This window comes from Petromyzon marinus, chromosome 5 (genome assembly GCF_048934315.1).
Source record: "Petromyzon marinus isolate PM22_M1 ecotype Great Lakes invasive population chromosome 5, UKy_Petmar_22M1.pri1.0, whole genome shotgun sequence".
Classification (NCBI taxonomy): Eukaryota; Metazoa; Chordata; class Hyperoartia; order Petromyzontiformes; family Petromyzontidae; genus Petromyzon; species Petromyzon marinus.
Window position 1 is genome coordinate 18308611 of NC_133671.1, and position 25261 is coordinate 18333871.

A 25261-nucleotide genomic window follows, 5' to 3' on the forward strand; every position below is an offset into this window, starting at 1 on the left:
GACCATCCATTTAGTACTTAGGGGACATCCATTTAGTACGTAGGGACATCCATTTAGTACTTAGGGACCATCCATTTAGTACGTAGGGACCATCCATTTAGTACTTAGGGACCATCCATTTAGTACTTAGGGACCATCCATTTAGTAGTTAGGGACCATCCATTTAGTACTTAGGGGCCATCTATTTAGTACGTAGGGACCATCCATTAAGTACTTAGGGGCCATCCATTTAGTACTTAGGGACCATCCATTTAGTACGTAGGGACCATCCATTTAGTACGTAGGGACCATCCATTTAGTACGTAGGGACCATCCATTTAGTACGTAGGGACCATCCATTTAGTACGTAGGGACCATCCATTTAGTACTTAGGGGACATCCATTTAGTACGTAGGGGCCATCCATTTAGTACGTAGGGACCATCCATTTGGTACTTAGGGACCATCCATTTAGTACGTAGGGACCATCCATTTAGTACTTAGGGACATCCATTTAGTACTTAGGCGCCATCCATTTAGTACTTAAGCGCCATCTATTTAGTACGTACGCATGGAGGGGGGACGGGGGGGGGGTTAACCCAAATGCGTACGCTTGCGTATGGGGGGTCTACTGATAATGTACGCATAGGAAACTGGGGGGGGGGGGGGGGTGGTGAAGCCTCGGTAATAATTTGTCTACATTGCCCTTCAAATGAGTTAGATAGTCCGACGGTGGACTGTTTGCTTAAACACGTTCATATTGTGAATCCTTGATCGTTTCTGCGTGGATTAAATATCGGCCGTTCTATAGGATTCGGTGGGGGGGTGGGTGCGTCAGGCGAACGTACTCAGGTGGTGGGGGGGGGCTGTGAAAAGTCCGCGTGCGTACAAGGAGGGGGAGGCAGGAGTCAAGTTTTGACAGATTTTTACGTACCTACTCAATGGATGGCCCCCTATATACTACGCGATAAGGGCGCGCGTTCTAACGCGGTTGCGCGTTCCGCCTTGTGCGCAAAAAATTCACGTTCCCAGACGCAGACTCGACCACACCGATATTGCACGGAGCGACTGGCTCCTTTTTGTTGTTGTTGTTGTACACCGCCACGTGCATCCCGATAAACAACAACAACACGAGCCGCTCAGGCGTGCAGGGCTCATAAATATACCTCGGAATATTTTTTTATATATAAATCTCTTTAACACCCGTTGGGGGGCATCTCCAGCCCCGTGTACTTATTTATAAGGCTGCACAGCTTTGCGTAGACAGCCTCTCATTGTCATGGCTGGCAGGCCACCACAGGCTACTCTGAAAGACAGCGACATGCCCCAGATCGGTACGCCAGTGCATCTGGAGCCGGTGATGGCGCCGTCTCCTTCCCTTATTAATGAATACATAATCATCATCATCACCAGCCATGATCATTCCTCTGATGGATGAAAGCCTCCTCACAGGCCGTCGCCATCCCACGCACGGTCCGCCCGGCAACCTGCACGTTAGCCAGTCTCTCGTGGCTCCATCTCCACGCTGGACGTCCAGTCAGGCACCTTCCCTCTTTTTTGCTGCCACTCGAATCTTCTCCCACTCATATCATCCGTCACGATTTTAAGAATCCATGTTAAAAGATGCGTTGTTACGCCTCTGTCGTACAGTACAATCAAAATAAACTCGGCACATTGGCCAATAACTTTGCATTATTTCCACACTATCAATGTTGCAAGCAATGGTCCTTTTCTTCGACTGAAGAAGAAGAAGAAGATCTGACAAAGGGCCCCACTATCTCGAGCAATGGTTCTCAATCAGGGGCACGCAAACCCCTGGGGGTACGTGGCAATGTCCCATGGGGTATTTGGGGTGATTTATAGATGTGTGAAATTTGTATCATACATGAGTTATTGGTGAATAATCACATATGGATCTGCCAATATAAAATAACTACTGTACGATAAAATGTTAATCCGTACGGTAACCTAAAAAGATATACAATGCCTTTCTAAACTCACTGATCGTAAACAATGGGGTTTCCTAGAGTCACCAGCGAGCTAGAACAAATTACGTCACGTTTGCAGTTGGTAAAAATATCGATGTTCATTATTCGTTCGTGCATTTCGCAGAACCACGTTTGATCAGGCAAGGGGGGGGGGGGGGGGCTGGGGGTATACTCAGTTGAAACAAAATTCAAAAGGGGCAACAGTAACCAAAAGCAAGGCTGACAACCGCCGGCCAAGAACATCAGCCACGAGCACGAATATATATTTTGTGTTTGCTCTCCTTTCCCACTTCCAATGCAGTCCTCTGCTATTTTGCGTTTGATTCATCAAACGCAAAAGTTTTGGTTATTTTTTCACATTCCTCCAGTGGAATTGCAGACATTGCGGTGAAGTCATATGTCTTGCTTTGGAGCTTATAATTGGAAACCAGAAAACAACCACCCCCCCCGCCCCCCCCCGGAACTAACCGGACATAATTTGCACGTTGAAGCGGTTGCGACAGTTGTCACCACTGCATTGGGGGGTGGGTTTTTTTCCCCTCGCAATTTACAAACACGAGTGCAGTTCCACAAATTAGGCGGCACTTTCACGGTAAAAAGTGTCTCAGTTATTTCTCATCGTGCACACGCGGGCTCGCTCACCTCGCAGATATCTGCAGCTTAAGAAACTACGGCTAATGTATTGAATGAGTCGGTGCTAACTAGATCCGAAGCTTTCGTGACTGCAGGAATTACTCTTTGGTTCTTTCGGTAAAGTCACGTAGAAAGAAAATAAATTTAATAATAGAATACGACGTTTCGATTGCAACACAAGCAACCGTCATCAGGTAAGAATGAATGAGAAAACAAACCTAGTAATCTTAGAAAATTAAATGCAATACAACACAGAGAGTCGGCTAACACAACAGTCAACACCCTACGTGGTTGATTACGTTCTTCCAAAGATTGCTAAATTTGAGAGAGAGAGAGAGTCGGTGCTCTGTTGCGTACACAACAATGAATGAACCATCTCATCCCAGCGTGGATAGAGAAGTCACTGTCATTGGAGTACACCTTACACCAGCGTGGTATTTTATCAGCGTTTTGTTCCCTTATCAAGCAAGGTCGACCTATGATCTCCATCAGAATTGCAGTCCTAATAGGTTGATATGCTGTTCCCATGTAAACAAACAAAAAAGGTCGCTTCATTATTATACGAATGATGACCCACATGGTTTTTAAGTGTCTGAAATGTAGGTCCGAAGTGAAAGCACCACTACCGTCAAGTCAGCCATGGGTGCAAAATAGTAATTTTGTATTGACTACATCTGACGCCATACTCTATGTGAATTACAATCCTAATTCGTTTAAATCGTTTGCCTAAAGTAAAAAAAGCCGCCTCATAATTATACGAACGACCATTGTCCTCGTGGTTATGCCCTGACGCACATCGCACGGCATCACCAACGTTGCCATCAGTGACACTTGATTATGCTTTGAATATTAATACCATGGGGGGAGGGGGGCCTCTATAAACTCTGCGGTTTTATCCCTTCAAAACCACGGCGAGGTGCGTGGAATGCCCAGGCAATACGTAATGATGGCTCGGTCCATTTCCTTAATTAATTATTCTCACAGAATAGTAATGACTCGCATGGTACGAATGCCTTCCTTTGTCAAACAGCATCCCTTAAATCTTGACTTAAAGCTTTCGTGACTGCAGGAATTCACATTCTTGGCTCTTTCGGTAAAGTCACGTAGATAGATTGATATTTTCTTTGAGCCTATTTCCGTGACTTTCCCGAAAGAACCAAGAATACGCATCCATTAACCCGGCAATTGTGAATGCGTTTCGAAATGGGGCAAAAATTTCACATTTTAAGCTATACATTTTTTGATAGTCCTGTTTAGTAAAAGAAAAAAACTCTGCACCTCTATTTTAGAATTTGCCACGACCTGCTTGCAGCTGTCAGCCAATTTAATAGAAGCACACCACATCGACATCTTTTCCCTCCACAAACGCCCTGTTTAATATCCCCCCACAACCCCCCACAACCCCCCTCCCAGTCTCGGGGGAGTTTGGTGTGAGGGCCTGGGGACGAGAGGAGACTGCAGGAGGTTGTAGAATAATTTTGCAGAGCTGCAGACGGATGTGCGCTCACGTACGTACGTACGTGTGTGTGCGTGCGTGCGTTCGTTCGTTTAAAGGGAGCTTCCTTGGCTGAGGTGTGGTTCAAAATGTCTTGAGAAGGCAGACCTGGCAGCCGTGCAAAACCAAGAGTGCTTTTTGTTGCTGGCCTCCCCCACCACCCCCCTGGCGTTTTGGGGGCCCTCTGGGCCTGTGTTTAGCAACCGAAATTATTTTTCCTCTGTTTAACGCTTAGCAGGCTTTCTCGACCAATATTATCCACAAGAGGTTTTTTTTTTTTTGGGGGGGGGGGGGGGGTTAGATCGCATTAATAAAAATGTGCCGTTAAACGCGCCACCACCCGACACAGCTGATTAGTAAGGTTTGTCACCTAAACAAAACGTGCCAATTAGTTTACTAGTTCAGCACACACCGGTTGGGTGTTGGAGAGTAAACCCACGACATTTACAATTTGAGTACGACGTTTCGCCGGTCATTACAACCAGCCTCATCAGGCAACAGCCATACTTCTGGCAGTTCAGATATCAACCTGCCTCATCAGACGACGCCCAGAATTTTCCACAACTCTGGCTGTCGTCTGATGAGGCTGGTTGTAATGACCCGCGAAACGTCGTACTCGAATTATAAATGTTGTGGGTTTACTCTCCAATACACAACCAGTGTGCTGAACTAGTAGCTAATTGGCACTTTTGTTTACGTGACAAATCCCTAACTAATTGGCTGTGTCGGGTCGCGGCGGGTTTAACAACACATTTATATTTACGAGATCTAACCCCATAAAAAAAAAAACCTCTGTTATTGATATACGTTATTTTTTTTGTCAAGCTGGATAGCATTTTCCACGAAGTCCCCAAACGACCACATGGCACCAAGAATGTGCCCAACCTCGTCCGATGATCTCGTCCAATTTCGAAAGTTAAGCAGGTGTGCAACTTGCAGGGTGCTTGCACGGGCGGCCACTATGTGCGACAGTCAGGCGTAGGAGGTGTTGTGGGTGGCAGGGGAACAGTGCAGCGACGCATCTTTGTTCTGCACACCCCCCCCCCAACCACCACCACCACCACCACGTTCAACAACCCGTGTTGACCAGCATGGTGAAGTATGGTAAAATTATGGTCATGGCTCACAAAGGCATCGGGGGGGGGGGGGGGGGAGACACTCATCCAACAAAGACCCGTAGATTAATTAATTAGCTTACACATTTTTGCCATTTGCATCTCTATATTGAAGTCGATGTGAAATATTTCCATGGTACGCGTCGACCTAACTGCCCGATAACGTACGAGCACATTAATCACGTGCTCGTCTCGAGTTGCGGGCAGCTCGGGGAAGTTCATGCTAAAGTGGGGCATTGTGACAGCTGGATAATTATAGTAAAGCCATCAATGCACTCACTACACGGCTGTGATTACGGAGTACATGACATAGCCTGAGTTATATTAAGCATCTTAATGGACAGCTTTGGGAAGAGCTGTGGTGAAGCAGTTGGTCCGCCCCCACTACGAATTCAGCGGAGCTCAATTTGAACCCCAGCCATGGCTAATATCAGTGGTGAGAGAGCCATCAAAGCCGGTCCCGGGCCCGCTCCATCAGCAACCAGCGCTGACCAGCGTGGTGAAGTACGGTCAAAGTCAGCTGATCATGGTCTGTCCCCCTTCATAACCAAACCGTAGTGTTCCAGAATGGTGGAGTATGATAAACCGAAAAAATTCTTATGACTGACATTGCATGTGGGGTTGGGGGGAGGGCTTCATCCATCAGTGGATTGACAAAGGGCTTTGAATAATTATTGTCATCCGTTATTAATGGCCAGCCTTTGTTCAACCTGACTTTCTTCTACACAGAATCCCCCCCCCCCCCCCCCCGCAGTAGATATGGCCAATTGTTTATGTTACCAGCAGTCTGCAAAAGGAAATGCATCAATTATTGTGTAATGTGATTTTAATGTCAATTTGGTCTGCACTTTGCAAGCAGAGAGGGCCAATTTGAGATGAGTCACCATGGCTACTTTGCACGCGACTCGACGGTACGCACGTGATAATGAAGACAGATCCTCACTCATAACTGAGGATTACTCATTAATGGCCTTTCCTGATGGGCATTGTGCCAGACTGCAAAACGTCTGCTGATGAACAGCAATAAGTATCGGCCACTCGGTCATCATAGCTGGTCGTGTAAACTGCCTTGCAGTCATGGATGCCGCGAGGGAATTCACGCGCTTTCTTGCCAACGACAGCAAGACCCATCAACCGACACCCCAACAAATGCACCATGCTGCCAACCTCAGGTCCCGATCATACTTCTGGGGATGGGTGCTGCCACCATCCTCGAATCTCGCGCAGATCCGGAAGCACGCTGGCGAACAGAGTGCAAAAACGGTTACGGACGTCCAGAATAAACGCCACCTCATTGGAGTCCCAAACATTGGGCACCTCCTGGCTTCGACATTCCTCGAAGACACCGGCGGTGGTAACCATGAACCGCATCGGAGAATATCAACGGGGGCGGTGTGCAACATCTCCTTCGTAAATGGAGAGCTAAAGGCAAGCCACGGTGGCGCGATTGTGTCCAGGCCATGCTGTTACCCCGTACTCTGTGGGCCGTGTAATATAAACCGCTTTGATCTGCGCTCCTTCACTGGTGAAGGAAAAGCGCAACTACACAAATTGAAGCCCACTCGCCGTCGCTAACCAACCTCGACGTGGGCATACAACTCCTTAACGTAATGCCATCGCACTCGAGAACATAATAAGCTTGGCCGTTCCCACAAAATAAGCAGTGAAAACCCTGTTTGCTTATGCAAATGTGCCCGGTTAACAATAAACGTGATTCCACAGCACCGCCTTATTGAAACGTACCCACTTCTTAGACGATTAACATAATTACTCAGCGCCAGGGTTTTACTAAAAACAAAGCAAAAACTTACGCAGTCAATGACTAACTTGCTACTTCGCTGGTCGGCTTGCAGCGAGCCTTAGGACTGACTGAGCAGACGCAGCCACACGCGGGCACGCGAGAGGCAGCGCACCGGGTGCAGAAAAACGTCGTGGGCCCTCTGGAACCCAGACAGACCCGCGACTGAAATGAAGCCTTGCGTTACATGCATGCGCGCATACATGCATTAGCAGCTTATTCAAATTTACCCGGCGTATTCAAAGGTATCCGGTCAATAATTGTAATTATCACGCAGTCCACTTGTTTTTAAGCGCGGGTTTTAGGCAATCGTAATGGTTGGTGCCTGTTGCAGGACGCGTTTTTTTTCACAATTAGGTGATTGCGTGCATTGGGCTTACACAACCATTAATCCGCCCCCCCCCTCTACCCCCCAAGCAATTTGATGAATTGTCAGAATGCGGATACGCAATTATTCACAGGAATCCAATGTTTTTGTTTCATTTTTAGTATTTCATATACTGTACGCCACGGGGACAGTCCGTCGTTTCGCGCGCAGAGTAAAGCGTCCTACGGTAAATAATTTTGGCGGCGTTTGCGTCTCGGGTTACACATAGAGATTCACACAACAGGATGGCTCCGGGTGACCGCAGTCTATTTTGCACTCTTGACAGCAGTTTGAGGCCCGGATGGAAGGATGTCCTTGGGCATGGCTCATCCTGCTCCCAAGTGAAGCGAGAGACAAACACCGGAAGGGCACGGACACTCGCGTACATGAAATACCCCACCCCAACACCCACCATCCTATCGGTGGCCTTGTAATCTCAACTTGCTAGAGACGGCTATCGGGTCGTCGAGCAAGAGAATGGTCGTCCATTGCTGAACACAGTCATCATTCACCCCGTAGATTTGATTTAACAGTTTTTGTTACTTTCTTCGCTTCGTTGCAAACAATGCACGCTCGGAGTCAAGTTGAGAGAGAGTGGAAGAAGAATGCGTGCATCAGAGCTCACATGCGCAGGTTAAAGAGATCCGTTTGGCTGTTTGATCGACGTAAGTTGACTTGGGCAGGACATTTCATCGCTAGAAGAGGGATGACGACCCGATGGGCAAGAAAAATGGTGGAGCAGCAGCCGAGGGATGGAACTCGTCCTGCAGGATGTCCACCATGGAGATGAAATCAGGTCGTGTGCATGAGCCAGGTGGATAGTTCCATTGCAAGACCAGGAGAGATGCTGATGGCTGGTGGGATTGATCGTCGCTGATGCAGCAAGTGGATTATGATCATCGCTGCTGCTGCTGCTGATGTTCCAGCCTCTTCGGAACACTGCTGCCAGCTCGCGCCGAAATCATGCTTGGCAGATGAATAAATGACACCTCGCATCCACACCCTGGCGGTAACCCGTGGTTTGTGATCCCACGCCCGACGTCTCGCTAAATGATCTTTTAATCGCAAAACCCCTCCTCGAGTAACCTTTGTTGTTGCCCTGTCGGCGCCATCCCCCGTTTTTTCGTCCCACAGCGTGGTGTGGGACCACGTCTGGCTTCTCCCACGCCGTGCCACACCGAGAGCCCATCCTCTCTCATCTGGCTGCCTTGTGGCTGCGCACCCTTCCCACGTCGCCACGCATCGTCTGTTCCCACGTCTCTCTCTCTCTCTCTGATATTCTTTCTTCAAATCAAGATTGATATTCTTTCGTTCGTCAATCATTTATACCCCAAACGTCTCGGGTATCTATTCTCCCCCTGGCTTGAGGGTCTAGCACGACGTCGAGAGTGTCCGTCTGTCGATTTCGGGCACTCAAACACGGCCGTACCGGCGGGTACGGTGTGAATAATTGCGATTTCTTTTCAGGCACGTCCATCGTGAAGATGGGGGTGCGCACGCTATCGCGTAGAGCAGGGGTGGTGGAACCTTTTTTTTTCTGTCAAGGGCCATTTGGATATTTATAACATCATTCGCGGGCCATACTAAATTATCAACTTAAAAATTAGCATTTTATATTTGGTCAAACATTTAATTAACTCACCCCTAATGCGATGGCTGGAACTGCTTATCTTTGGTGAGGCGTGTGATGATGTTAGCTGGCATTGACGATGTTGCTACTCGCAACTGCTTTTCCAGGTTTGCTCCTAGATTTATTGAATTTAAGAGTCCCGCCTGCGGTTGCCTTGGCAGGGACAGACCAAATGAGTTCGCGGGCCTTATACAGCCCGCGGGCCGGACGTTCCCCACCCCTGGCGTAGAGAGTGGCATCGGGAGCCCAGCAAACCAGCAATAATTCCCGTAAAAAAAACTATTGGAACGCACGTGACAGAGCTGGGGTTTTTTTGCAATACAGCAGAGCGGGTGACAGAGATTCTCGTTCATGTGATGATGTACATGTACAGCCTTTTATCCATCCACCAATGGATGAAGGCCTCTCCTTGCCATGTCAATCATGGAGGTGGGGAGGTGGGGGGGGTGTTACCATACTTCACCACACTGGTCAGTGTGGGGGTTGGTGAAGAGGGGCGAGAGCAAGACCGGTTCTGATGTCACTTGCCACTGATGTTAGCCGTCTCGTTTATAGCAGACTAGCTTTACTACCCGGCTTCGCCCGGGACTTGGATTCTTGTCTGGAATTAATTTCACATTTCCTTATATTTCACTGAAAAACCCTGAAAAAAATGGATGCTTGCAAGAAAGAAAAAAGCCGAAACAAATCAATTTAACTAAATGGGATGTTTCACTCAATGGAAATTCAACCTTAACCCACTTATACGTCAGGTCGATTTAAGCAACTCGGAAAGGGAATGACGTGGCGAGCTGAAAATTGTCGCGTTCCCTTAGAAATCCCAGACAGCGTGAGCTGTACTCTTTGGTTCTATTCGGTAAAGTCACGTGACTTTACCGAATAGAACCAAAGAGTATGGATCCTTGCAGTCACGAAAGCTTTAAATCTAGAAGCGTGAGCTGTGCAAATGTTATGACGTCAGAGCTCAGCGTTCGAGAGTTTTTGCTGCTTCACACAAACACAGATGTATTTTCTTCTTTATATTTAAGAGCGAGCTAAAAATAGCCGCGTTGACTTAGAAAATCGAGACAGCTCTGCCGCGCATTTGTGCGGGATACCCGGCCTACGCGGAGGGTTTTGGGGGGGGGGGGGATGCGTGACGTCAGCAGGCACACTGCGTAACGATGCCGCATGCGGGTGACATGACAGACGTGACGTCACCGCTCACTTGCCGTGCAAAATATATCCATTATTGCGCCCCCCCCCCCCCCCCCCAAATACAAAAGTATTTTTTTTTATAATTGTTGCATGGTGTACAGTCTGGAAGCTACCCACATGCCAAATTTAAAGTTTGTTGCATGTCGGAAATTATGCTAAACATTTCGAACAGACACACATTCACTAATTTCCCTTTTTGATATGTAGATAATTTTGGCCGGAACATAACCAAATTGTTATGATGCAAGCATAGCACTTTTCATGGATATTCGCATTAAGTTAATTTAATTTAACAATAACCTCCGTGATCTACACTGCTATTTTGTGGGGAAGTCAACAGTGGTTGTCCAACGGATATACTTGCCCCTGTCATAGGAATGGGGAATTTTCATCGCAGGATCAGTTCTCTAAATGGGAGATAAACACTGCCTCTAAATACTCACTAGAGCAAGGAGGGTTTCTCCACGAATCTGGCTGTCGCCTGATGAAGCTAGTTGTAATTACTGGCGAAACGTCGTACTCAGATTGTTAATGTTTTGCTTTCCAACAAACAACCGGTGTTGCTGTACTAGTGACGAATTGGCCACGTTCTGTTTACGTGACAAACTTTACTAATTGGCTGTGTCGGGTGGTGGCGGGTTTAACGACACAACATTGATATATTTACGCGATCTAACCCCCCAAAAAAAGAACCTGTATTAAGCAGGGAATCGCTTCGACTTTTGCTAAACCAATTCTTTAAAGTAACGATCAATTATTGATTTTTAACTGGAATTTGTGCAGGCTTGTCCAACTTTACTGGACTCCCGATTGTCACATTATGTGCCGTAGCATGCGCACCCATCTGCCTCGTGTCTATGACGGGACGTGCCCGAGAACAAATCTCTGTGATCTACGCCGTACCAACCTGTACTATGTGTGCGTGCGTTCATAAATAGACAAAAACACTCTCTTGAGGTATCGTAGATCGCAAGCCAGGGGAGAAAAGATGTCCTAGACGTTAGAGGAATCGCGATTCACCGCCTCTCACCCCCCCCCCCCTCGCTCCAACAACCCCTGGCAATGATGCATTTTCACAATTCGGGTTCACGATTAAATTAAACTCTTTTTTCTCTTTATAATTTTAACCGTAGTGTTTGTAGCATATCCTGGTTTTCTCTATTGACTACAATATTGTTTATCCCATTTTGAGCAAAATATAAAATGTGTCATGCGATTTGTGCACCACGTGCATTTCAAGATCCGATCGCACTTAGTAGACGATCTGCAAGTCGGAATTGTGACTTGGATTTTGTAATCGTATGGTCCGTCGATGCGTTGGCGTTGAGAAGTCAGTGAACGTGCTTACAACAGCAGCAATAACAACGAAAACAAGAGGATCAGTGGTGTGTATTTATGAGAATGGAGTGGGGCCCTCTGTCGAATTCCCACCTATTTGTACCCCAACACGCGGGCCCCCTCCAGCCCAGGGAACCCTAGTCCATTTGCGGAACCTGCACTCTCACTTGCTGTACCCCCACGAATTAATTTCATACTCAATATTTTTTTTCCGGATTACCGGGAGACTGGAATTTTTTGGGGGAGTTCGCACGTTCTCTCTCTCTCCCCGTGGTCACGTGGATTTTTCTCCGGGCCCTCCGAGTTTCTCCCCTCCGCGTTGAGGATTAGCATCACGCGTCGAAGAGCATTTGCCCGCTATAAATTCCCAACACGATCGGAAGCCACTTCGTCGACCTACCATTTGTGATATCCAGGTCGCGTCTGAAAAAAAGAGCTACATAGCTCGGTGGGCCTCACCTGATGAAAAAAAAAGTAGTTGAGCTTAGTCTCGGCACCCTGAAAGTCGGCGCCTTTGATTGCCCGCCGCGCACCTGGGAGAGACACGGCGTCTTGGGCAGCGCGGGGTTGGGGGGGGGCAGCCGAGCTCGGAGCTTGTCGTGGGTGGGGCTGGGGGGAGACACTCTTCTGACGGTGGCTCGCAGCAGCAGGCAATGAGGAAAAGTCTCCCCCCTCCCCCGCCCCCCGCGCGGCCACACGTTGGCGATCACCCTCCCCTAATTGTGCGATTGCAGGCGAAATGAAGGAGCGACGAATTAGCTCATTGAGCAGCACTCTCCTTTGAGAGTCTTGTCGGGAGCGGGCGAGCCTTTACGGTGCGAACGCTCCATGCAGTGAAGCGGATGTACGATTCATGTTGTTTGCTCATAAAAAAAAACACATTGCATACGATTTGCATAAATCATAAACAATCGATTTTTTTAGTGTTAGACTCGTTATTTGATCGATAGCATCGCGAAACGGTACTATCAATTTAAACGTATAAAGTGTTAACACGTCTACAGTCGAAACGTAAATAAAACCCCAAGGAACGGAGCGTGTGGATTATTACGTTCAGGATTGGGAAAGTTGGTGATGGCTTGTGGTAGGGGGGGATGGGGGTTCATTCAGCAGTGGATTGACCATGACTGATGATGTTGATGATGGTAAAAAGTCCACTCTGTGTGTGTGAACTAAATCTGCCACGGTAGCCATTTGACATACATTAGTCGAGGCTGAGGTATGGTGTTTGTATATTTGAAGCTACGGTTTCAATTGGCCTTGCAAAATCTTCAGTTACACGGGAAGGGCACATGGGAATGATAAAAATCCAGAGAAGGGAACACGGTATCCTAATTAACGGAGTAAGGAGCTTCTCTGAATGTGTGATTTCCTGGTGGATATAACTGGCAAAGATGAATGTGTTTGGGTTAGGGAAACCCACTTGGATTGTTCACGAAAATACAATCTGATGATTAATTGCGATAATTAATTGGGACAGTCCTGCATTTGAATGATTAGACAATTCATTTTTAATGAGCGTGTTGTGGGAGGAAACGGGAATGCCCAGAGAAATCCCCGGCACATTTGAGTGAAGATGACTCTGAGGTCCTCAAAGACAAATAACAAACCCACTTTGCTGTTACTCTGCTATCTGCAGGACACTCTGAAGAGCAATGAGTTATGTAGTTCTTAAAATTGCTGCATGCGATTCATGCAGATAACCTATTCTCCGAAGTGCTGGCTCATAGGCATGCATACCACCACACCCTAATTAACAGCATAATTAATGATCTGACGGTCAAACTGGGGCAGTGACTCAGTGGTTGGCACACTGCATTGTGAACCTGGCTACCCAGCCATTTGATTCCCGGCCATGGCTAACATTAGTGGGAAGTAATATTTCGACCTGATTTGGGCCTACGCCACTTCACCAATCCCCTCGTGTGTGTGCTTTCTGCGTGTACGAGCGCGGCCCGTCTGTCCGGGTTTGACCCGGACAATCCAGGAATTGCCATCTGTGTTTATGGTGCCCGGAAATCATATTTCGTACCGAAATCTGGAAATCATTCTTACCGAGATCTGTAAATCACTCGTACCCAGATAAACTTGAGCTGACTGAGAAATATGCCTGGGTTGGGCCTGTGGAAAATGTGCCAAACCTGCCCGGTTACTTGGGTTTTCTACCACGTGCCAAACACTCGCACACGGATTTCCTCAAACATCTCAATGCAGGACCCTCCTGAGGAAGAGTCTTGAGGCTCGGCGAGACTTCTGTGAATGATCAGACGGCATTTTTACCTCCTGAAGTGCTGGCGTGATCACGGTGCTTTACACGCAATTGACCGCTGTCACTGATACCCTGGCTCCTGTCCAGTCGCCGCCGCTTCTGCGTCACAGTCGTTTAATCCAGCGGTCCCCAACCTTTTTGGCACCAGGGACCGGTTTCGTGGAAGACAATTTTTTCACGGACGGGGGGGGGGGGGGTTCATCATTGGGTCTTTCCCCCTTTTCAAAGAAGCTCTCCAGCGACGTTTGTTTTTTTTTACTAATTTTGGCTACTAGGGGTTAGAGCTTGTGGGCTTTACCAAAACTGTGACTGAGACAAGTGCGCAGTGCGGGAAAGAGACGCGGACAGAAGTGGTAAATAATAAAATAATGGGAGGGCCACGCGCGGACTCACCGCTCTCACCTCCTGCTGTGCGGCCTGGTTGCTAATAGGCCACGGACCAGTACCGGTCCACGGACCAGTACCGGTCCACGGACCAGTACCGGTCCACGGCCCGGGGGTTGGGGACCCCTGGTTTAATCAACCCTTTGTTGCCGGGTTCTCGTTTAGAGCCTCCTTCGTGTCCCTCACCCCTCCCCAACGCCCCACCCCCCGCCAGCCCCAACCTCATCTTGCTGTCTGCAACGTCTCTTCGTCGTAGCTGTGTAGATCACACCGGCTCGTATTTCCACTTTTAATTGAATGCGCTGCCATGCGATGGTGAACCGGCACGCAGATGTTACAGTTATATAGGGAAAGAAATGCGGTAGCTTCATACGTTACGTGATTGACGTCACTTTATCAATACGCACCATTGTGATCTACCAACGTGTCAAAAAGTTGTACGGTTTAGACGCAAGTTCTCCACCGTCGGCGTTCGCGCGTGATTGTGGTTCATAAAGTTTTATTTTCACGACCAAAGAATGTGTTAATGCCCCTGTCTGAGGCCATTGAACCACGCGATTAAAAACCATAAATGTATGACGCTTGCGTTCGCAGTAGTGCACAAACACGAAATAACATAAAAAATACAAAAAAATAACAACTCGAAAAGAGGGAAAAAAACTTACATAACAGGCGACCATTTTGGGCAAATGTTCAAAGCCGAGATCTAGAAAGGACAGAGCGATTGAATGAATAACGGATTGAGCATGCACTCTAGACCATGATAAAACATCCTAAAGTTGGCATTTAAACAGTCGCCCGTTAGCAGATGCTTAGTTACAGACAAACTATTCAAAAGTCAACAGTCTTTGCGCCTTAGTCCATTTCCCTCGTCACGCGTTCTCTGAGCCCACATGCCATCTGCACGTTCTGTGCCCATCCTCTCTCCTCCTCCTCCACTGCTTCTCCCACCTCCTCCACTCCCCCTCATCCTCCTCCTCCTCCTAACGTGAGCGTTCCCTCTCCGCCGCAGGGACAATGAGACCGGTGCGACGGAGCTTCTACGATCCCTCGGCGGCGCCGGGCCGCGGCGTCGTGTGGGAGTGGGAGAGCGAGAGCGGCGTGTGGACCCCGTATCCGATGGACGTGTGCGTCACCATCCAGAACGCGCACGAGAAGCAGCACCCGTGGCTCGACCTGGCCACCCTGGGGCTGCCCATCCTGCTCGACTTCACGGCCATGTGCCAGATCGGGCGGCTCGGCCAGACGCGCCGCCGCCTCCGCCGGCGCCTCGACACGCCGTACCCGCTGCTCGTCATCAACAGCGGCGGCGGCAGCCTGGCCGCGGGGCCCCTCGCTCTGCCCAAGTCGCAGTCGTGGCCCGTCGGAGCCGGCCAGGCCTCCGGCGGCCAGGGACACCACGGCGGCCAGCATCAGCAGATGCATCAGCAGCAAATCCAGCAGCAGCAACAGCAGCAGATGTCGCTGCTGTGCGCGTGTCCTCAGTGTTTGCACCAGCAGCAGCAGAGCCACCACCACCACCACCAGAATGTGCAGGGACATGCCCAGCAGCAGCAGCAGAACATGCTGGGTGTCACCGCCTATGGGACGGTGACTCAGCGGCCCGCTCTGTCCACCAACAACCTGGCCTCCACGGCCACGGCTGGCAACGCCACGCATCATCATCATCAGCAGCAGCAGCAGCAGATGCAAATGCAGCAGGCAATGTCCCAGCAGCAACAGCAGAGGAGACGCGAGACATTCAGCTCGCCGACGAGGCAGACACAGGTGAGGAATGCCGCCACATCGCGTCATGCCAGCCGGTTTCCCCAGACGCGAGCGCAGCGGCTTTGTGATGAATCCAGAGTTTTGTCAGCAGGACCACCCCCCACCCCGGTCTGGTTTGTTCTCTGTCTTTTTGCCATCTGCCGTTATTCATCTGCTGTACGGCTTCCCGCCGATCCGACGATTTTTAGGCTCTTCGCCAAAAGCCGGAATCACATTTGTCCCAACAAGAAAATTTAATATCAAAGCGGACGCATAAAAATTTTCTGCAAAATAATGACTGTGTTGCACTTTAAAAAAAAAAATTACGTGACCAATGATGTCGATGTTTTCTAAAAGGTTATTCGTAGAGCAAATGTTTTTTTAAACATGCTCCATGCCATTTAGATTCACAAGATTTATGCCCGGACTTAAATGAAAATCTTAACGTGAATGACAATTTTGATTTAAAGCTTTCGTGACTGCAGGGATTTATATTCTTGGTTCTTTCGGTAAAGTCACGTAGAAGGGAAAAAATAAAATTATTATTGTTTTATATTTTTATTATTTTATTGTTTCCCTTCTACGTGACTTTACCGAAAGAACCAAGAATGTGAATAACAATTACAGGAATAATAATAGTTTTCAACCCTTTTTTGTAAATTCACTGCCGGATGAAGGCCTTCGGGTTGTGGGGCCCACGTGGCCATAGTTCACTACGTTGGTGAGTACAGCTTGGTGGAAAGCTGTACTTGGGACTGCTTAAATATATCGGTCGTCACTGAGGGTTTGGAGGTGCTCGCTGAATCGAACTAATATCACACCGGGGTCGTCACGCAGCCTGCTAACCACTACGCCACTGCCTCCACCTGCAACGCTTGCAAAGACTAAAAAAGTGACTTTGTGGCGTCCCGAAACCAAATCGTGGCACCCACTTGAGATCCTTGCCACAGTACCTGGTGGTTCGGTGTTTAAATATTGACACTGCAGAGACAAACGAGGGAACCTGGACGTGGCGTTGGCCGCCGACCCTCCTCGTGTGCCGTGCCGGCCTCCCTAGGTGCTCGCTTAACAGCACTTGCCCCAACAGTCTGTTAAGGCTACACGGGGGTGGGGGGTGGGGGTCTTTGTTTCGTGTGTTTCAGGGGCAGGCCAGGTCAGGCTTGACCGTGAGCAGACCACGGTCACAGCCCGCTCTGCAGGCCATCGCCGCGGGATACACGCCGGCCAATCGCGGCCCGGGGATGCCGGCTATCGCCATGGCCACCTCCGTGTCTGCCCCGAACAACCTGAACCGTCCCGGCGTGAAGCAGCAGAGGAGCGTGGTGGGCTTCACGGGCTCGGCGCGCCCACCAGGGTGGGTGGCAAGCCGCCACGCGTGTCCACCTGCTTGCCTGCGCATGTGGGTGTCCGCGCCGCTGGCTTCTTCCCGTCCGTCCGTCCGTTTGTCTGACAAGTCACCCTTGCGTCACGCGTCGTCGTTGTTGTCGTTGTTGTTGTTGTTGTCGCTGTTTCATTCGTCGGTTGTCAGCCACCCGTTCGTTTTTACTTAAAACTTTCGCGGCTGCAGGAATTCGTATTCTTGGTTCTTTCGGTAAAGTCACGTAGATAAAAAATAAAATAAAAAATAACAGATAATAAAATTAAATGCAAAAATAAAAGAAAAATAAGTTGAAAATAAATATTTTTAAAAAACCCACGACGTTTCGGTCGCAACACAAGCGGTCTTTATTTTATTATCTGTCATTTTTATTTGATTTTCTATCTTCGTGACTTTACCAAAAGACCTTAAGAATACGAGCACCTATTAATCTTTATCCGTGGATCGTCGTCAGGCCTCTCACCAAGCTGCCGCCACCTATCACAATCCCACACCATGTTCAACAATCCACCCAGCATCCGCAGGCGAACTAATTTTATCATCGTTCCATCTCTCGGAAGCGTTCCATTCCTCGGTTGGATAACTATTAAAACAAAAACGCACGGATATCGGAAGTTGTTTTTTTAAAGAGAGGGGTTGTTAATAGGATCCAGAATCAGAATATTTGTTTTTACCGGAGGGATCCGATACGCTATATAGCTCTCTTTCACAGATATCCAGTAGATCCGCCTTTATTAACTGCCCCCCCCCCCCATCCCTTTGCTGCTCCTATTATCGAGGTGGATAAGAGGAGTTTGTGGACATTTTTAATTCCTGCCATCATGGGAATAACCTTGAGATCTATCTCGCAACCTATTGCTTTTTTTCTGTATACCATACACCACGCACACGGCACAGGAATGTCACTCAATGACACATTACGCCCACTCATCCCGTGGTTTATCAAGAAAGATGAACAATTCAATGTTTGTATCGACACTCGAGCAATTGCGCGTACACGGCACATCACAGTCGCCCAATGTCACCGGCGCATTTCGTTGCAGTTACGATGCCCTGGGCTCAAGGTCTCCGTGTTACCGTCCACCGCAAGACTCTTTGGAGAGGGCTATCGATGTGCTGCTGGGGGCCAGGCTTGGGATTCCTTTCTCTGTAGTCGGTTACTTTACTGCCCCACCTCGAAAGTCGCAAAAGTCAGAGATATCTGGCCACATTTCCTGAAGGTCCATTACCTAAAGTGTCGGCGAGAGCGGCTCGTGAAATGTTCCCTCGGTGATTGAGTACTCGTACTGTGCGGTGCGCAAATGATCTTATGCACGCTTGGTCTTAAATATAACCTGTTGGTGGCAGGAACCTTTCATATGTAGCAAATGGCCTGCCTTGTTTAGCAGAATTAGTGAAGCTGTAATGGATGGAGTTTCGTTAGATTTTTTCCAATGGGCTATATTTTGAAAGATATAGCAAAAGTGACTGACATGTATCTTCACGTGAGTTTATCGGAGAACACCTCCCAGGCTGCCCCACCGGTTTCACTTAACGAGTGGTCGATATGAAGTAGGTGTGTGCGCGCGACCAGATTTGCATAATTTAACTATGCACCAACAACAGACAAAGGTCGCCGGTACAAAGCTTAACAGACTGTTGGGGCAAGTGCTGTTAGTGAGCGCCTATGAAGGCCGGCACAGCACACGAGGGGGTGGGTGGCCAGCACCACGCCCGGCCGCCTCTGTCTCCCCAGTGGCGATGTTTACACACTGCACCAGGTACTCATTTGAGGCCGAGTTAAACTAGGGGGGGCCCAAGGCCGGTTCAGAAGATCGTCGCTGGTGTTGGACATGAGCGGGAATCCAACTCTGGTTGCCAGGTTAATAGCGCAACGTGCTAACCACTGCCATTACCCCCCCCCCCCCCCCCCCATACACATGTGCACATGTATGTGTACGTAAGAACGTGTGCTGAGATGGCAGTTGACAGTACAGGAACAGATTCTTGATTCCATCCGTGTGGAGCTTTGAGCGTTACCCTCTCCCGTGCATAGTGAGTTTTTTTCTCTGGGTGCTGTCGCATATCACAAGCCAAAAAAAAACCTCACGAATCGAATTAGCCAAACAACCCAATACAGAACCCTCCTGACAATGTCTGGGCTCAGGTGAGGCTTTCATCGCTAAATAACTCAAATTATAATTCAACGTCAGCCTTTCCACTCGGTCCTTCACAGTGCTGTGATGCAAGATATATATAGGACATTACATTTTTATTATTATTATACTTGCACTGATGCTGTCATGGTGTAATGGTTAGCACACTGGCTTTGCAATGCAGAGGTCAAAGGTTAAATTCAATCTACTAGGGCAGCAGTTGAAGCAATGGCACAGCCCAGCAGTATAATTGGCGACACCAAAGTCGATCAGCAGGTTGAGTGTGGCGGCGAGGGGTATGAGCGTGAGTTCTTCCACCTCTTTAAAGACGTATCTTACGGTGCCACAGCGGCGAGATGTTAACTACCTCGTCTGATTTACAGGAGGTCGTGGATTCGATCCCGACCCTGACGCCTGTACATTTGGAGTTTGCATGTTCTCCCCGTGGTCACGTGGATTTTATCCGGGTCCTACGGTTCTCCCCCCCCCCCCCACTTAGAATCGTGCGTGTAGAGTATTTGGCTGCTATAAATTCTCACATGATAGGTCACTTCGTTGAGCTATCATTTGTACCCAGATCGCTTCTGAATAACAGCTATAGAGCTCAGTAGTTCTTACCTGGTAAAATGAAAAGAAAAGTTTAGTTTAGTACGTCTGGCCAGCAGGAAGAGTAGACCAAATGCCCTCTTCGAGGGACTGTTTAAGCATCCTCTAGTGGAAGCCCTTCTGTTGGCGGTGGCGTGGGCAAGCAATTGAAGGGGCTGCGCATTTACCTATTTTGGTTGTACATGACACAGCTCCGTTAGCAGCTGGTTCACGCCAGACTACTGGAGCAAATGCAGCAATGAAGAAGACAACAACTCCCCTGAGGCATTGTGAGGGTGGCTTAATGGGGAACTGGAGGAGCCGATAAAATAGTGCTGTGGCAGATAGCGAGACCACTCGAGAAATGTGGGTGCATTGGAAATTAGCCAACAATAAGCCTGCAAGATCTTTGCAATCGGACTTAGTGCACTACAACCTTGGATTGCAATCTTGGGTAAGACACATGGAGTTCACTGGCCTAAAATAGATGACATATTTTCGAGCCGATGACAATTCCACGCACTGGATTTTTTTTTACGTGTGCCAGCAAAGAGAGCATCTTAGATCTACAGATGATATTGTGGCAGTTCACATCCGGGGATGGAATTCCTTTACAGCTCAGACCCCGCTTGCTTGCCCATCGCCACGTAAATAAACTCTTTTTGTTGTAACTGCTCTCTAGCTACTTCAGCAGTTCCACTGCTGTATTATTTTTTACTTTGAGGACGACCGCTTTGTGTTGGGATCGAAACGTCGTGATATATTATTTTTTTGTTTTATTTTATTTTTCTAACCAACGTGACTTTACCGAAAGAACCAAAGAGTGTGGATTGCTGCAGTCACAAAAGCTTCAAATCAAGATTGGGGGAGGGGTGTTTTTTATTACTTTCCCAAATGAGGTTTCGTTATTTCTATCGCAATCGTTTCACGAGACGCGATCGCGATTGTGTCACGTTATTTCTTTGGAATTCTGCGGCTAGCAGTGCATCGCCCCTGTGTCAAACAACGAATGACCCTGGATGATGATTCCCGGGAGATACTTCTGAAATCACTTCGGTTGACCTCTTTATTCGCACGAGGGGGGCACACCTTTTAATGCCCCGCAAGAAGTGTTTTTCGTATGTCGTTGACACCAATATTTTGAAGCCACCTCCCCCCCACCCACCCCCCAGAGCTGGCATAAGAGACAATTGATAAACTAAATTTAAGATAGTTGTTTTTTGGCGCAGTAATTGTTAATGGGCTGGCAGAGACAGTCAAGTCGCTGCACTTGGTCACCTTGTAGTTATAATCATGGGTGGCTGAAACTCAAAATTTACCCCTGCGCCACCTGGCAACCCTCGAGAATATTTTCTCAAAGGGGTACAGGGACATTTCTGTGAATGCTGTCCTAAATTAGTTGTATTAACAAAGGATTCACCTCCCTATTAATTGAGCGAACTGATGAATCATCGCGATTGAGGGTCACAGTTGTTGTTCTTCTTAACGCTTTATAAGGTTGAAAGACATCGGTTGCTAGCCACGACATCTCCAGGAAAGATGAACCGACAGTGACGAAACTTTCGCGTGACGTTTCGTTGCTATTTGGAAGTCACCACCTTTGAGAATTGGCCGAAATTGACCGATGAGTCTGCCCGCACCTTGGAGGCACAAACGAGAGCAAATAAGGACTTCCATACTGGCAATCAACGCCTCCGAGGACAAATTAAATGCACAGTTGGGAAAGCATGGCACGAGCCATGCTTGTACATGCGTGGGTTTTCGATTGCGCATGTTACACGATGCGTCCTCGTGTTATGCAATAAAACGACGAGGCCGATTGTGATCGTGCAAGTCTAGAGCAGCAATTGAAACGAAGAACCTGTATATGTACTCTGCAGAAACCTCCTTAAAGTGTTTTTTCTCATTTTCATCCAAAAGCTGGAACACCTGCCGCAATTTCATTTGGAAGGTGGTCTGCCTTTTCCTGGCACCAGATCTTTAATGAATGCAGCACCTGGCAAAGTCAATATCCACCAAGCTTTTTTTGCATTTTCCCTTCGGGAGTCTAAAGGCCCCATCCTCATTAGGAGCTCTTCATCTGTGTCAGACCTCCTGTAGACATCAAGAGCAATGCATTATTGCGTTATATTATCGTGCGCTGCAATGCCCCGTGTGCAATTATGATTTTTTTATCTAGTTTGTTATTAATAAGCTAAATTGTACCGGTTAAAAGCAAAATTATCGCATTCTCTAGTTAACAACACCACGTGCAAACGATCTCACAAGTGTATAACAATAACGGTAAAGCTAAATGAAATATTACCAGAGAATTGTGAAGGCCCCGGGTGGAATGCTAAACCCGAGTTTGATCTGTGGTCACAGCTGACATCAGCTGTGAGTGATATCTGGACTGGTCCTCTGTGGCATCCCCTCTGTACATCCCCCATTCACCAACCCGAACTGACAGCAGCGGTGAAGTACTATCCAGCAACGACCACGGACACTGACACAGCATGGGGGCATGAATAATTGGCGTAACATTAACAAAGTCTATAATTAATGTTTCATATTATGGTCATTATGCCCGACTGTAATAAGCTTTCAACACTTCACGCTTATCCAGATCTTCCTCCATAAGGACACTTATCTCAATGGGCTCTCGCTTGCTCATATATATGTGACCTAAACGCACATCTGTCAACCCCTTCTCAATGCCTATCTTATTACAGACCAATTCAGACCTTATTGGTCACCCCGTGCCCCTTATAAATATCAACGTTCATCCTACAAAGTCCCATCACAAGGGAGAAACACAAACAAATAGACCAAAAATATATATATATTTTTTTTTGTTCTTATTGAAACGGTTGTATGCCACATGGACCTGAAAACTCAATTTCCCTGTATAAGAATGCCGGTAAAAAGTATGGGTTAACAGGAATGTAAACGGGACCACGCCAGTTCGAATACAGCAATAAGTAGCGGCTACTTTAGTGGGGGGGGGTTTCTTCCTTTTTTTGTCTCTTTAACAACAACTCAATTTATCGCGGTGTGTATTTTAGCGACGTGACGCGTCGCGAGGAAAGGACGCTGGCGCGTTTGACAGACCGAGGAAACAATGGGGGGATGTGGGGAGATGCGTGACCCTGCCGGCTGCCTTGGGGATTTATGAAGGTCATGGCAGAGGACATTGGAACGCGGTCGTTCCGTCCTTGGAATGCGGAGCCGCTCGCTCGCAAGGCTCCGCAGCTTCCGGGCAGCACATGTGCTCCTTGGATGAGGTGGGGAGGGGGGGGGGGGCGGCGAGGGACGACGAACTGAACCGTCGATTATTTGTCACGTACGTAAGCGCAGATTGTACGTTGCCTCGCGCGTGCGCGCGTGCTGTTCACCACCCAGTGCCGGATTCTCCTAGTAGCAAAAGTAGCTACTACATATGTAGTAGTAGCTACGGGCCCCGCACTTTCAAGGGCCCCGCGCTAAATGCTTTCAAGCTATCAATTCCGGTTCAGTGATTCTGCACTTGCTCTATTACTATAGTACTATACCGCTTTCAACTTTTATGAACGACCGGGTCTTTAAGGTTAGCGATTTGTCGTATTATCTGGCTGTATAGCAAATGAAAAAATACAATTACTTTACTATGCAAGTCAAAAATTTGTGATTTAATATTTACGTGTTTTTTTTTTTATTTAGGGCCCCTTTATAACATATGCTACAGGCCCCACATTGAGTTTAATCAGGCATTGTCACCACCACCGTGTGTGCGTGTTTGTTAGGGGGAGTACCGTATGTGCGTGCGCGTGTGTGTGTCGGTGTCTACGTCACTGTGTGTCTGCGTGAGTCGCTCTGTGTTGGTCTGTGTTAGCAAAGGAGTCTGCTCTGTCTGAGTACGTGACAGTGAGTCTACGTATTACTGTGTGCGGTTCTGTATGGGAGAGGTCCGAATCGGCCTCAAATGAGGACCCGGTGCGGTGTGTAAACATCGCCACTGGAGAGACAAAGGCGATCGGGCGTGGTGCTGGCCACCCACCCCCTCGTGTGCTGTTCCGACCTTCATAGGTGCTCGCTAACAGCACTTGCCCCAACAGCCTGTTCAGGCTATACGGGGGGGGGGGGGGGTGTCTTTGTGGTTTTCTTGTGTGCCAGTGTCTGCGTGTTTTGTATGTATGTTAAAATTATGTCGCACCGTACGTAGCCAACCTCACTAATCGGAGGTGCCGGCGGCAGGCCAACAAACTAAACACAGAAATCAGTTCTAAAGAAATGAGTTTTAAAATTTAGATTTCAAAGTGCATATTTGTGCGTTGAGCGGTGGTGCAGTGGTAAGTGCACTGCTTGACACACCCAGCACCTTGAGTTGTATTCCTGGCCCTAGACAATGTTTGTGGCAAGTTGTACTTTACATGAACCCGTCATCCGCCTCCCTTGAGGTCGACTCAGCCCGAACATGAAAACCTTGGAAACATTTCCCCCCGAAGAGTTCCCATACGTCATTCCAAAACGGTTATCTCGACAAAAAGGTTCGTGGGGTTAACCTTGAATGACCCTCAAAAGTCGTGACTGGAACACGATTTCACGACGTAAATTCATGGATTTATTATCGTATATAGAGAGAGCAATGGGTTCTAAGCCGGCTGGATGAGACCACTGAGAAAGAAGTAAAAAAATATATATATGAGCAGACAATACACCTCCTTACCAAATTGATTCTCTACACTGTAAAAGTGAAAAAAAAATGTTTTTAAACATCCCATCATCCACACGGGCTTCTCGTAGTGCAATTACTCTCAGCAGCAATTGGTTTTATTCGCAGCGAAACTCGGTCCCAGATTCGACGTTCAGTGTCTCGTCAGCAGCCTTGCTTAACCCGAGCTGGCAAACTGCCCAACGTTTGTCGGTTAGATTTGGTAATTCGTTAGGCACGAACATATGAGACGTGAAACAAAATTGTTTCGTGCAATTGCGGAGGATGTAAGACAACAAAGCGCAGGAAGAGACCATACTCAATATTCGTCCTTTCCCATTGGTCTCGCCGCTGAAATAACGCAATCACTACGCAATCACTTTTGCTGCGGAGAATGTAAGTGACAAAATAATATAATGAAAAAGTATTTCGTTCACGTGGATAGCCGACGTCTTCCGTTCCGTGTCTCTTTCGCTCAATAATTATTTCGGAGCAAAGAAGGAATGGGTTTCCTCTTCGAAGCGCAGGACGAGAGGAGCAGCGCGCAGCTGAACGC

The 25261-nt window shown here is 48.0% G+C and overlaps 1 protein-coding gene across 2 annotated transcripts in view; it reads left to right on the top strand.

Moving 5' to 3' along the window:
- DTX1 (deltex E3 ubiquitin ligase 1) overlaps nucleotides 1-25261 on the top strand; it is a 100916-nt gene that overhangs the window by 57818 nt on the left and 17837 nt on the right. Inside the window, exons 2-3 of one of the 2 annotated variants that reach the window (XM_032947225.2) lie at nucleotides 15205-15959; nucleotides 17081-17337. In XM_032947225.2, the coding sequence (XP_032803116.2) occupies nucleotides 15205-15959; nucleotides 17081-17337 (1012 nt within the window). The remainder of the gene's footprint in view (nucleotides 1-15204; nucleotides 15960-17080; nucleotides 17338-25261) is intronic. The other variant, XM_032947226.2, reaches the window with a different exon arrangement.